This window comes from Quercus lobata, chromosome 5, assembly GCF_001633185.2.
Source record: "Quercus lobata isolate SW786 chromosome 5, ValleyOak3.0 Primary Assembly, whole genome shotgun sequence".
NCBI classification, from domain to species: Eukaryota; Viridiplantae; Streptophyta; class Magnoliopsida; order Fagales; family Fagaceae; genus Quercus; species Quercus lobata.
The window spans coordinates 36,998,368-37,013,740 of NC_044908.1; the positions used below are offsets into that span (position 1 = coordinate 36,998,368).

General features: G+C 31.4%; 1 protein-coding gene across 1 annotated transcript; it reads left to right on the forward strand.

Moving 5' to 3' along the window:
• The first annotated feature begins 6,393 nt into the window (after positions 1 to 6,393).
• On the forward strand, positions 6,394 to 10,083 carry LOC115990419. Its single transcript, XM_031114253.1, has 5 exons — positions 6,394 to 6,794; positions 6,906 to 8,528; positions 8,840 to 9,039; positions 9,173 to 9,549; positions 9,799 to 10,083. Exons 1-5 carry the CDS (start codon positions 6,394 to 6,396, stop codon positions 10,081 to 10,083), a joined length of 2,886 nt encoding a protein of 961 aa, XP_030970113.1.
• The last annotated feature ends 5,290 nt before the right edge of the window (positions 10,084 to 15,373 follow it).

Sequence of the window (15,373 nt, forward strand, 5' to 3'; positions counted from 1 at the left end):
GAACCTCCAAAATGACCACAATAACTCCCAAAACCTTTAAAATAACCCACAAAAAAAAAAAAAAAAAAAAAAAAAAAAAAAAAAAAAAAACAACAACAACTCCAAAATCAAAACCAAAACTAAAACCACTACAATGACCAAAATACCACCATAATATCTAAAACAACCCAAAATACTCCTAAACCTCCAAAATAACCTCGAAACCTTTAAAATGACCAAAATACCCTTAAAACCTCTAAACTGAGCAAAAATATATTGAAACCTCTAAAATGACCAAAATACCTCAAAACCTCTAAAATGGCAACAAAAAAAAATACTCCTAAAATAACTAGTATGATCAAAATACACGCGAAGCCACTAGAATGACTAAAATACCCCTAAAACTAAAAAATGACCAAAATACCCCTAAAACTAAAAAATGACTAAAATAACCTTAAGCATCTAAAATGACCAAAATAAACCCCCCAAAACCTCCAAAATGAGCAAAAATACCTTGAAACCTATAAAATGATGAAAAATACACTAAAACATCTAGATTGACCAATATACTCCCAAAACTTCTAAAATGACCAAAATACCCCTAAAGGCTTAAATGATTTTTTTTTTTTTTTTTTTTTTTGCCATTTTAAGATTTCAAGATATTTTGTTCATTTTAGAAATTTCAAGGGTATTTGAGTCATTTTAGAGGTTTCAACGTTTTCTTTTTCATTTTAGAAATTTTGGGGGTATTTTGGTCATTTTAGAGATTTCAAGAGTATTTAGGCCATTTTAGAAGTTTTAGGGCCTTTTTTTTGTCATTTTAGAGAATTAGGGCTTTTTTTTTTTTTTTTTTTTCATTTTAGAGATTTGTGTGTATATTTGGTCATTTTAGAGATTTTGGAGGTATTTTGGTCATTTTAGAGGTTTCATGGGTTTTTTGGGCCGTTTTAGAGGTCTCATGGGTATTTTGGTCATTTTGGAGGTTTCAAGTGTATGTTTCAGGTTTTAGGGGTAATTTGGTCATTTTGGGTCTTCCAAGAGTATTTATTTGTAGTTCAAGAGTAGTTTTGATATTTTTAGATGTTGAGGCTATTTTTGATCAATTTGCTATTATAATAATTTAATAGTTTCAAAAAATGTTTATGAATCAAGTATGAAAATGTTACGTTCTTGGATTATGATGGGAATGTAATTAAAAAACCAAATGCCTTAATACTATTTTTTTTATATGTGATTCCATTGATCAAGGATTACAATAATGTAACATTACACCATAATATAACATCAAGAGAACCAAACAATCCTAGTGTGTTATTGCATTAATATATCAATGTTTGCCACATGCGTGGCTTAGCCTATGACATTGTATGATGTGGCATAAAACAAATCAGCTCAATAACGAACTTACAATAATTCACATGGCATGTCACGTTCTTGACATTCTAATAATGACCAAAAATTCCTCCACATTCTGTAGGTTGCAATTAGCTCAACCGGTGTCTTGGTTGGATGATAAAGAGCATCATTAGGAGTGGACATCATTGATATTACTCAAATCACATCACTATTTATATTTGTTTTAGCAATGATATTTTTTAGAAAATGAGTCATTTTACAAAAAACATCTATATATATATATATATATGTATAACGGAAGCCTCTGAAACTCCCACAATTTTCCATGTCAGCACAATATTAAAAAATAAATAAAACAAAACCAACAAAAAAAACATAATAAACCCAAAAAATGTAATAAACCATCTCTTCCCCTTCACGATTATCTGCCTCCCCATGCTCTACTTTTCCCTTTCACAATGGTCTGCCATCTCTTCACTACCTTCCTCTACCACCACCTCCTCTACCAACTCCTCCTCGATCAGACACATGGCATCGCATCGCATTTAAAGACCCACCATACCCACCATCGCATCTAAAGACCCAACAGAAACCTTCCTCAGACCACCGATATCTCCTTCCTCAAACCACCAATTTGCCATAAACCACCCACATCCAACCTCTACAACCCATAAACGGCGCCCCATTTGCCGTGGGTCTCATCAAGCCCATGGCCATAGATCCCACCATACCCACCATACCCATGTCCACCTCGCTCAGTTTCCACCATTCCTCAAAACAGAAACGACACCCCATTTGCTGTGGGTCTCATCCAGCCCATGGCCCATCAACTATGTCAGTCGACAATACACCCAACCCAGCCCGTCGAGACCGGCCTAAAGGTAACTAGTAAACAAATTTAATTAGAACTCTAATATTATTTATTTTTTTTGAATCAGGACTCTATAACTATTAGGACTCTAACTATTTTCTTATAAATAGTTGATTCTTACTAGTCTTTTTTTTTTTTTTTTTTTTCACAGCTGTTCAATTTCTAGGTTTATTCTTATTGCCTTTCTCTTCATTCTTTTCCTCCATTCGAATCAGGGTTAAAGGTATGGTGTTCGTTTGCCTCTGTGATAATCTATGTACATCTAATTTCTAACTATTTTAGTGTTCTCTCAATTTGAATTGTAACGTTTGCCTCTGTGATAATCTATGTACATCTAATTTCTAACTATTTTAATGTTCTCTTTACATTTAAAGAACTCATGAAACTCAAATTTTAGTCTAGTAATATCAGTTTGTGCAGAAAAAATACAGCTGGTAGGTTTGTGTTTTGACTATTTCAAGTTCAGACTTAGAACAGTTTAGATTTCTTAGCAGAAAAAATACTTCAATTTGTAAAAAAAAGGTTCTGTTCCTAAATAATGCTATTTTATGCATAATTGTTAAAATCTAAAGAAATCAACTATGATCAATCTATTTCCAAGCAAAAAAAAAAAAGAACTATTGAGGTTTTAAAGATTAGGTTATTATTTTAATATGTGTTGTTTTAGCTAGGTTTCTTTTGTATCTGTAACTGAGTTTGTGCACACACACTTAGATAAGTCCTAAGTTTGAAACTTCAGCTTGAAGTAAGTCACCTCATTGTTATGTTGTTCTCACTCTCACACTCATTACATAAATCTCATACTTTGCTATTTCATTTGCCAATATATCCATAGTTGAATAAAGAATCTGATGGAGTACTAAGTTATCCTACATCTTTCTCATGTTCTCAACTCCAGTTTCAAGTCATTAGATTTTATGAGTCTGTGGATGACAGATGTGGTACTGTGGACTATAGATTATTGTAACTGAAAAATATGTGCCATATCAAATTAGGTGGTAGTCAAAATTGCTTTTGTTTGATATATTGTTCATTGAAGTGAATGTAATTATCTTATTGAGGGTTTGTACAATATTTTTTGAAGTGAGTTACATCATCAATATTTTAAATAGATATTAAAATGGTGATAATCAATTTGAATTTTTTTGTGTGGAAACCGAGCTATGGGTTTGAATTTGTTTAGTAGAGGCTGAGCGAGGTGGAGTTATCAGCTTGCTTTCATCACACAACATTCCTAATAATCTTAGCGAAATTGGTGTGGAGTACATTAAGGATTGTTATTCATTACATTGTTCATATTGAATTATATGCCTCACTTCTTCTTTTTTCTTTTTCTTTTTTGTTATCTAAAAATTGGTTTCAAATGATATACAGATATGGAGCAAGTTTATAAAATATTTATATCTATGCTTAGTACAATTGTATTGCTCAACAACATTATTTTTGTCTTCAAACACATGAACATATGGACATGCAAGGTATGATGCAGCTGACACATTGATTAGATAAGATACATTCAAATACTTGCAAGGCTGCAAGACTATAACTGAAAGTAACTGCATAAAACAAAATGGAATTCTTAAATCAATTAGAGGATTTAGTTTAGGCTTTTGCTTTTAATATTTGGGTTCCTTTGCCTCTATAAATTACTGGTCACTATGGAAAACATGAGTTGAAGTTAGCTGACAACAACATATACTATATTATTGCTTAATATCTGGGTTCATTTAATGCTCTCTTCTAAAAGTTATGTTTGGTATTCGTTTACTGTTTTAAATCTACATTTATTCTTGGAGTTTTAATATCTTATTTTAACCTTATAAATATTTCTATCTAATAATTTTTTTTTATTTCCCCTATATATGTTTAATAGTTACAGCAAATATGTGGTTGTTGTTTTAAATCTGCTTTTATGCTTGGGGTTTTAATATCATTGAACAATTTCTTATTCTTTGACATAGTTGATGTTTTATGTTTTGACTGTTTCAAGTTCAGACTTAGAATAGTTTGGATTTCTTAGCTTTTTTTTTGAATTTTAGTTTAGTTATATCAGTTTTAGCAGAAAAAATACTTCAATTTGTAAAAAAAAGGTTGTGTGGAAACTAAGCTATGTGTTTGAATTTGTTTAGTGAAACTGAGCGAGGTGGAGTTATCAGCTAGCTTTCATCACACAACATTCCTAATAATCTTAGCGAAATTGATGTGGAGTACGTTGAGGTTAGTTATTCATTACATTGTTCATATTGAATTATATGTCTCTCTTTTTCTTTTTTCTTTTTTCTTTTTTTCTTGTTCTCTAAAAATCAATTTCAGATGATATACAGATATGGAGCAGGTTTATAAAATAATTTATTTTTATGCTTAGTACAATTGTACCTTATAAATATTTAAATAATTTATATTTCCCCTATGTATGTTTAATAGTTACAGCAAATATATGGTTGCTGTTTTAAATCTTCTTTTATGCTTGGAGTTTTAATATCATAGTATATTGTAGTGTTCTGTTTACATTTAAAGAATTGTTGAAACTCAATTTCAATTGTAACTTATTATGTATAAATATTTTATATGTTGAGAATGCTATGCTACCTTAGCGAAATTGGTGTGAGTAGATTTTTTGCAGCCCATGTGACCCAAGTGTTTAAAACTTTTTTCAACACAAATAGAAAATTGTAGAGTGTAGCTTAACATTGTTAAAATTTTAGAAATGCCCTTGAGCACAATGTTGTTTAGTTTTTTAGATTTGAATATTGTATTGCTCAACAACATTATTTTTGTCTTCAAACACATTAACGTATGGACATGCAAGGTATGATGCAGCTAACACATTGATTAGATAAGATACATTCAAATAGTTGCAAGGCTGCAATACTGTAATTGAAAGTAACTACATAAAACAAAATGGAATTCTTAAATCAATTAGAGGATTTAGTTTAGGCTTTTGCTTTTAATATCTGGGTTCATTTGCCTCTATAAATTACCGGTCACTATGGAAAACATGAGTTAAAGTTAGCTAACAACAGCAACCAACTATGGTGATGCAGGTGATTGTTTTTTCATTGGATAGAATCATTGAAATTTTTATGCTAATCTATTTAATTCTTGAAGAAAATAACATATATAGGAAGGGTTCTCATTTTTTTCATGAGGGTAAGCTGCCTACTCTCACAATCAAATTGTTTGATGATATGAAGGAGATTAAAAAAGAAAAATTTGCACTACACTGCATTGTTTCATTAAAATCTGTACTACACTACACTGTTTCAAACTTTCTACACTGCACTATTTCTCTTCTATTAATGTTTCTTGGCTGAACATTGGATTCTTACTGTTTTGTAGGTAGGTATTTAGCATTTTGATCTGGCTTGTTTGGTAATACAACTACGAGATGAGGAAAGTTAGGTATTTATAGTCTTTCCTTTATTCTGTACTATTTATTGCATATTTATTGGTATTATGTTTGTAGAAAGATTTGAAATTGGAATATGATTGCATATTTAAGTTTCTTGGTTATCTTCAACTTGGTTTTATGTTTGGTTTAATTGTTTCATCTCAAGATTTCCATTTTTTTTAATTACTTCTATGTACTATTTTTATTTTATCAAATAATCATTTTTTCATGATTTTTTTTTTTAAATTCTGAAGTTAGTATGTGAATGCTATATTTTTCTTCAATTTTTCCCCTTTCTATAACATATAACTGCTAATTTGTAATTTTTTTTTTGCTATATAGTTATATTTATGAATTAAAATTTTGTGAATGTTTTGCTTTTAGTTTATTCCCCAAGTATGGAGACTGCTTTCTATGAAAGATTGAGATGAAGATTAATTTTATCTGAAAAGAGAAATAGAAGTGGTACGATATTGAGATATTAAAAAAAAAAAATTCTTTAAAAAACTCATAATTAGTATGTAACCTAGGCCAAACAAGAAAAAGAGATGATGAGCCATTTGAAAGGAGTATTCGACGTAGACAATATAACACTAATGATGAAAGCAGAAAACAATGCAAGTGCTATATTTTTTAGTTCTCCCAAAAAAGTTCTAAAATTAGGAAGAAAAAGTGAATTTTTGTTTTTGTTGTCATAGGAAAATTTACAGAACCATTGGATTTAGGACCTCCAACAATAGTATGTGAACATTGTGGAGCTCACCTTTGGTATGAAGAGAGAACTACAAAGTCAAAAATGCCTACAAAACCGAAGTTTAGTTTGTGCTGTTCCGAAGGAAGAGTTGAACTCCCTCTATTGAAAGAACCTCCACCCTTTCTTGGAAGCTTACTCAATATTAATAGTGATCAGAGATCAATAAACTTTCAACTAGGGATAAGAATCTACAACTCTCTCTTTGCTTTCACTTCTTTGGGGGATAATGTTGATAGATTAGTGAATAATGGTTCTAGTCCATATGTGTTTTGTGTAAATGGTCAAACTCATCATAGAATTGGATCACTCCTTCCTATCCATGGCCAGAAACCTAAGTATGCACAGCTTTATATTTATGAAACTGATAATGAAGTTAAAAATAGAATTGATGCAATTATACATGAAGATGATAAAAATAATGTGGATCCAGATATTGTTACCAGGTTGATGGAAATGTTAGACCAATGCAACCAATTGGTTAAATATTTTAGAATGGTCAGGGATAGATTTGATGAATTAGATATACATAATGTCTGAATTCTTTTAATTCGAAGTCGCAATTCTGGTGAAAGGCAATATGACTTACCTGTAACATTTGAGATAGTTGCTCTTATTGTTGGAGATTTTAATATTGAAAGTTCTGATAGAGATATTATTGTTAAGAATCAAAGTTTAGGATTGCAACGTATAAATGGGACTCATCCAAGTTTTATGGCATTGCAATATCCATTACTTTTTCCTTATGGTAAGGATAGGTATATGCTTGGTATACCTTATAGGAATTTGAATGGGAGCAATTCTAGAAAAAGGGAATCAATAACGATGAGGGAATACTATGCTTATAGGCTTCAACAATGCTTTCGTGACGGTAAGACACTGTTGCTTGGTAGAAGGCTTTTTCAACAATTTATAGTGGATGCATACACTTTTATCGAAGAAGAAAGACTACAATGGGTTAGATTCAATCAAAAGAAATTGAGGCTAGAGTTGTACTATGGTTTGAAAGATGTTGTTCTTCGTGGTAATACAGATCTCATTACTGTAGGCAAACGAATAGTCCTACCATCCTCATTTACTAGAAGTCCAAGGTACATGGTTCAAAATTATCAAGATGCAATGGCGATATGTAAATGGGCAGGTTACCCAAATTTATTTCTTACATTTACTTGCAATCCAAAATGGCCAGAAATCAATCATTCTTTGGAATTTATAGAAGGCCTAAAATATGAGGATCGGCCAAATATTGTAGCAAGGATTTTTAAGATAAAATTGGATGAACTATTACATGATTTGAGGCATAAATCTCATTTTGGAAGAGTTATTGCAATTATGTATACAATTGAATTCCAAAAAAGAGGACTCCCACATGCACATATTCTTCTATTCTTGGATCCAAAGGATAAGTGTCCAAGTCCAATAGACATTGATGGTATCATTATGGTTGAGATACCAGATCCAGATAAGGATCCTGTTGCTAATGAAGATGTAAAACAATTTATGATGCATGGGCCATGTGGATCTGCAAAACCAAAATCATCGTGCATGATAAATGGTAAATGTACAAAATATTTTCCAAAAACATTTTATGAAGAAACAATAATTGATGAAGAAGACTTCCTAGTATATATAAGGAGACATGATAGAAAAACAATAGAGAAGAACGAAATTCTTTTGGATAACCGATACGTTGTACCTTATAATGTAGATCTTTTGGTGAAGTACCAATCCCATTTGAATGTAGAATGGTGTAACAAATCTCAATTGATCAAATATTTGTTTAAATATATAAACAAGGGATCAGATAGAGCAACAGTTGTTGTAGAAGAGAATTTGCCAAATATTGGGAGTGATGGACAAGAGACCAACATTGTTGTTGATGAGACAAAAGCATACTTGGATTGTAGATATATTTCAGCTTTTGAAGCATGTTGGAGAATATTTGAATTTCCAATTCAGTTTCGATATCCACCTGTTGAAAGATTAAATTTTCATTTGGAAGACGAACATCCCATCATTTATCTAGAAAATACAAACTTGGATAATGTTTTAAATATAGCTATTGAAGAAACAAAGTTTATAGAATGGATGAAAACAAATGAGGCTTTTGAAGATGCTCGAGAGTTAACTTATGCTAAATTTCCTACAAAATGGGTATGGCATAGTAATGACAAGCAATGGTAATGAAGGAAATCTAAATATTGTATTGGAAGAGTGTATTACGCACATTCTTCAAGTGGAGAAAGATTTTATTTGAGAATGTTGCTTAACATTGTCAAAGGCCCAAGAAACTTTAAAGAATTAAGGACTATAAATGATGTTACTTATCCAACTTATAAGGAAGCCTGTTATACACTTGGACTTCGAGTTGGGCCAGTGGGCAACAATTGCGTCAACTATTTGTTACAATGCTATTATTCTGTGAAGTAGCTGATCTATTAAGTCTTTGGGAATCCAACTAGAAACTAATTATAGAAGATATACTAAATAGGCAAAGGCGTATCCTCCAATTCCAAGAACTAATCTTATCAAATGACCAATTGAGAAATTGTGGATTGTATGAAATTGAACAAATCCTCCAACAATATGGAAGATCACTTAGAGATTATCCACAAATGCCCCAGCCAGATATGGATCCTATTCAGAATGAGAATAGACTTATTCAAGAAGAAATGTCGTATGATGTATCAAGTTTGAAAAGAGAACATGAGATCCTAATTTCTGGCCTAAAAAATGAATAGAGAATAATCTACAATTCTATAATGGAAGTTGTTGCTACTAAAAGAGGGGGAATGTTTTTTTGTCTATGGACATGGTGGAACAGGTAAAACGTATCTTTATAGAACCATCCTATCTGGTATAAGATCAAAAGGCAAAATTTCTCTTGCTGTTACGTCTTCAGGAATTGCTATTTTGTTTCTTCCTGGTGGAAGGACTGCTCACTCAAGATTTCATATCCCAATTAATGTAAATGATGACTCTACTTGTGACATAAAGCAAAGAACACAAGTAGCGGAACTACTCTCAAAAACAAGTATTATACTTTGGGATGAAGCACCGATGGCACATGGGAATTTTTTTGAAGCTATTGACTGCACGTTACGAGATATACTACAAATTGAAGATCCTCAAAATGCTGAAAAACCTTTTGTTGGTAAAGTTGTAGTTCTAGGTGGTGATTTTCGACAAATACTTCCAGTTGTGAGAAAGGGAAGACGAGAAGATATAGTCCAATCCTCAATTAGCAAGTCATATCTATGGAATGATTGTCATGTCTTTAAACTCCAAACAAATATGAGGCTTCTATAGAACAATATGAGTGGAATAGAAACATCATCTATAAAGGACTTTAGTGAGTGGATTCTTAAAATAGGTAACGGTGAATTGGGAGAAGGAGATGGGGATAACAACATTTCAATTCCTAGTGATCTGATTATCCAACCTTCATAGAATCCAATGCAAGATATTATTGACAACACATATCCAGGTTTGGAAAATAAATACACAGATCCAAGTTACCTACAGGATAAGGCAATTCTCGCCCCTACAAATGAAGTTGTAGAAGAACTAAATGACTACATTGTGTCATCCTTAAATGGAGAAGTTCATGAATATCTAAGTTCAGATTCTATATGCAAGGCTTCTTCAAATGTTCTTGACCAAGATATCTTGTATACTGTTGAATTTTTGAACACGTTAAGATTTCCAGGATTGCCAAACCATGAACTAACATAAAAAATAGGTTTGCCTGTAATGTTGCTTAGAAACCTAAATTAGAATGAAGGTCTTTGTAATTGAACAAGACTCATTATAACAAGATTGGCTACATGGGTGATAGAAGCAAAAATCATAATTGGCACTAATATAGGCAAACAAGTGTTCATTCCAAGAATAACTTTATCTCCAAGTGATTCAAAATGGCCATTCGTTTTAAAGAGATGACAATTTCCAACTTCAGTGTGCTTTGCAATGACTATAAATAAAAGTCAAGGACAATCATTGCAACATGTTGGAGTGTATTTGCCAAAACCTATTTTTAGTCATGGGCAATTGTACGTTGCAATGTCCAAAGTTACAAGCAAAAAAGGACTAAAATTCCTCATCATTAACGATAAGACTAAAAAGAGTCTGAAAATAAAAATAAAAAATAAAAAAAATAATTGTGTATAAAGAAGTTTTTACCAATCTTTGACTCAAGAAACCAACTAATAAAGGTAACATAATTTTATATATTATTTATTTTTCTGTTTATCTCCTCCAAATTGATTTAGCCACTTTGTATATGCTTACTGTTTTGTTAAATTATACAAGTTAATTACTATTTTCTATCTTTAACAAGCTAATTACTTTTTGGTGTCTTTGTTATACTGCTTTGTTTTGTTTTATTCTATGAAGTATGTAAATCAAAGTTTGAATTTTTATAAACTTTCAAATTTATTAATCTATACAGGTAAGGATCCAAGATGATGCAATATTCTCTCCTTAATCAGCTTTGTATAGACAAACACAAAGAAAATTAGAAAGTCAAGATCAGAATATCAAGGATGTGGAATGCAATCAACTCAAAAAATAATGATATTAGTAGTTTAGATAAGATTTTAATCGATGAGCAGGTTTGTTTTTCTTCTATAGCTTTTAATATTGTTCGATCATTATATAAACCATGAACTCTATCTATATAAAACTGATGCACTTTACTTGCAAAATAATGCAATACATGCAATCATTTGAAATAATATTGCTAAAAAGTTCAAGCCTTTTCTACAAGAAGGAAAATTGTATGAACTCTCTTATTTTCAAGTGGTTGATGGCAATGCATTGTATAGACCAGTAGACAATGACTTCAAGATCATGTTCACATTGAAAACTAGCATTAAGGAAATAAAGGAGATTGATGTTGATATACCGCGTCATAAATTCGAATTTGTTGACTACAATTAAATACATGAACGCATTAATAAACATGTCCAGCTATTAGGTATCTCTATATATATTATGTGTTATATTAAATTTTTTAATAATTATGCATTATATTATTGTTATATATGAAAATAATTACATACACATCTTTGTAATGCCTAGATATCATTGCGAATGTGATTGGTGTTGGACCGATTGAGCAACCTTGCATCAGAGGATCAAATGTCTCGATGAGAAACATAAATGTCATGACTATAGAGTATGTCTTTTCTTTCAAAAAAAAAAAAAAATCAATACATGCGCTTTTTATTTTTTTTATTTTTGATAAGCCAATACATGCACTTATATTATATGAACTTACACTGTAACATTGGAAAATTTGAACAAGGAATTGAAATAAAACTTACACTTTGGGGATCAGTTGCAAATCAAGTTGAGGAGAGCTTCTTTACTGAAAATCCAGGCCCTTTTATCGTAATAGCTACATGTTTGACTATCAAGACTTTTAAAGGCAAGTTCATTTCTCTTTTCTATTTCTCTTTATAACCATATTCTGAACTACATAAGAAATCATCCAATTGTTTGAAATACAAAGTATTTTGGCTGAATTATTATGTAAGCATCTAATTAAGAAGTTGTATAACTGGCTGGAAACTCAAATTTAGTTTGTTATTTTCTATTTGATTATTGAATGCCGTGTAGATTTTATAATTTTGAATTTGGTTGGAAATTTTTATTAATTTTTGTGAATTTGAAAATTTTGGAGTGGGAGCTGGTATGGGGCCTATAACAGAATCCTATTGAGGAAGAGATGATGGACATCAAACTTTGTATGGGATAGCATGGATGCCTCACTCAATTTAATTTTTACCATAAAGATAATTCAGAAATAGGCAAAAATTAAAAGATTACCTCTATGTCTTTAACTGTAACATCATTTGCAGTGATTGATGATTCATTATGTAGGGACATATCTATAGAGTCACCAGTACACAATATATCACTAATTCAGTTATATCAGTTTTGCAAATGGAGGATCTTGATCCATTTAATGTAGTGCACCGTAGCTCAAAAAGCAGTTTATAAATGGAGGATCTTAATTTATTTCATTTTAGGTTCTTTACACCCAACCAAAAAGCTATGAATGTTTTATTGCAGAAAAAATATAGCTTCATGGTTTATGTTTTGACTGTTTTAAGTTCAGACTTAGAATATGATAGTTTTTAGACCCCTTAAAACACAATTGGATTAACCTAGTTAATTAGCCAAGTGATTACTTAGTCCAAATTTCATATCTAGGTTAACACAATCAAACAATCATATCATACATAGCAGTGGAAATATAAATAACACAATGATATGATGACCTAGGAAACCACACCGGTAAAAACCTGGGGAGGATTTAACCTAGCTATCCTCAAGGTAAAAAGCAAATCCACTAGAAAGAATCGAAGTTTTACAATAGCGACTTAGACCACTAACATCCTATTGCTACCCACCAGTAGAAACTTACTGACACGACCACGTGCAAGCTCTGAGACCACGGACTCCTTCTTTCTTTGGCCTTTGCAAAACACAAACACCCACGTTTGTGACTTTGAGATCCCACTCAAAGGTTTAGCAACACAAACTCTCTTGTTTGTGACTCCAAGACCACCCTTGAAGGTTTAGATCATCAGCACCTTTGATGACTAGAGAAGGTAGCAACTTCTACAATACCAGATCTTGAGATTCTTCAAGTAATAACACCGGTAGAAGATATGAGAGAGCTTTTTAGGAACAAAACCCTAAATACAAAAGAGGCACACTCTTCTCTCTTTGAAAAGCCTCATAAAAACATGCTTAGGGTTTCCTTTATATACTAGGAGAAGTAAATTAGAAACACTAATCCTTAATGGGCTTGAAATGCTTTTTGGGCTTAATTAAAATTCTGCAGATGCGACTTTCGATCAATCGAGCCTGTCTTTTGATTGATCAAACCAGACAGATTATGAAATCTTCTTCCTGCAGCTTATATGTTCTTGAATCTTGACTTCAATCACCTTGAGCATTGTCTAATAATACATATAGACTCTAAGATCTATATCTAGACAAGTTTGTGTTCACGATTTGCCAATTGTTCTAAACTTTTAGAACCTAACAAAATAGTTTAGATTTCTTAGGTTTCTTTTAGTTTGGATTTTTAAGCATGGATTGAGGTTGCAAATTCTTTTTAGTTTAATGCTTTATATCCCATTCCATGAAGCACAGTGCTTCTAAGTGGACTCACTTTCTTAGCCACCTATGTGTCAAGACCTGGTATTTTCTAAAGCACTTTGTGTTCTGTCACTTTCATTATAAATATGATTACGCTAATGGAATTCTTTGTCATAATAGTTGCTCCACTTCTTTTCACTCCTTAACAAAAACACCATTATACATATACTTGGGAATTTTCTTTTGTGAAAGCATTATTGATTTGAGTAGGTGGTTTTGGGTCAATTTTCTATTTTTTGCAAAATGTTTTTGAGTATATATAAAATTTTCTGTATTGAGCTTTATTTTCTTTTCTATATCATAAATTGAAAGATGTATCTTGGAATTAAGTGGTGTGATACGTTATAACCAGTATTAGAATGTGGGGCTTTGTTGTCTTGGGCTATCCCAAAGATGGAACTCTATGAATTGCATTTGCAACAAATGGTGAAGTCAGTTGTTTTGTTATTCTAAAGGGATTTATTCAGCTGTTTATGTGACAATTATTGGTTTCTATAACTTCAATAGTTTACTGTTGGGTTATTATTTTAATATGTACTGTTTTAGCTGTGCTTCTTTTGTATCTGTAATTGAGTTCTTATTCTTGGAGAGGACTTCACTATCCCTTTTTGTTTGTTTTAACTTCTTTTTAGAGATCTCACAAACTTTATGCTTTTTGGGCTATTATTACTTTGAAACGTGTGGGATGCTCACACTATAATATTGGTGTCTTGGCACATCTTAGTTTCACTATTTGATCCCGGTGATAGACATGTTTCTCATATGACAATAAAGGGGTGTACATTAAGGAAGGTTTTGGAGTCCTTTTAAGGTCTAAAGTAAAAAAGTCAAAGTGGCACAAAATATGGGAAACTGTTTGTTTGATATGAAGGTTGTTTTGGCAGTGCATGGATAATGAGTCTTTTTAATAAGGTCCTATCAAAAAGAAGTTCAACTTGCAACTTGCAAATTAGAAAGCAATAATTCCTAATAGGACACGTGCAATAGTCAAGTTGTTTGGGTTGTGATATATTAGCCTTTTAAAATAAGTTGTGTATGTTTTATTATTATGTGGTATCATTACTTTTGAAATCTATTTGTTACTTTTTTTACATGAGTCACATCTTTAATATATTTACAGTCTCTACAATACTATGATGATTCCATTGAAACTTCAATGTACTTTTTTTTTAATGAATCTCGTGCATTGCAGGAGAGTATAACTTATCGTCAACAAGTGGAACAAGGGTTTATATTGATTTGGACATTCCTGAGACTGCTAAATTCAAAGATCAGTAAGTGCTTTATTTTGAATTCACATTTTTAATATATTTACAGTCCCTACAATACTATGTCTAATATCTTTATGTACCAACCAATAGTACAAATGTCCAAGCAATTCAAACCACAAGTGACAATTCAAGAAGAGTTGAACATCAACAGAAGAACCATAAGTGAAATAACAAAAATTATGTGGGGACTCTGATAATGAGATAAGAAAAAAAATACCTTCAACAATAACATTGTGTTCTTAACATTGCTTTATGTACTATAGACCTGCTGTTACAAAATTTAACTATAAAATTATGAATTGATTGATATTAAATTCAATTTCTAGGAAACTATCTTTACTTGTCAAGGAAAGATTATAAACATTGACATAGATAATTTTGGTTGGTACTTTATCTCTTGCGAAGTATGTCATAAAAAGGCAAAGTCAAGAGAAAAAATTTTGACAGTGCGACAATTGCAACAAAAAGGCATGCTTCCCAATCCCAAGGTACACAAAATGAAAATGTTTACTTTTTGTTAGGACATATGTGATTCACTTGTTAGAAACATATGTCACTATTTTATGTAATTGGCTAAT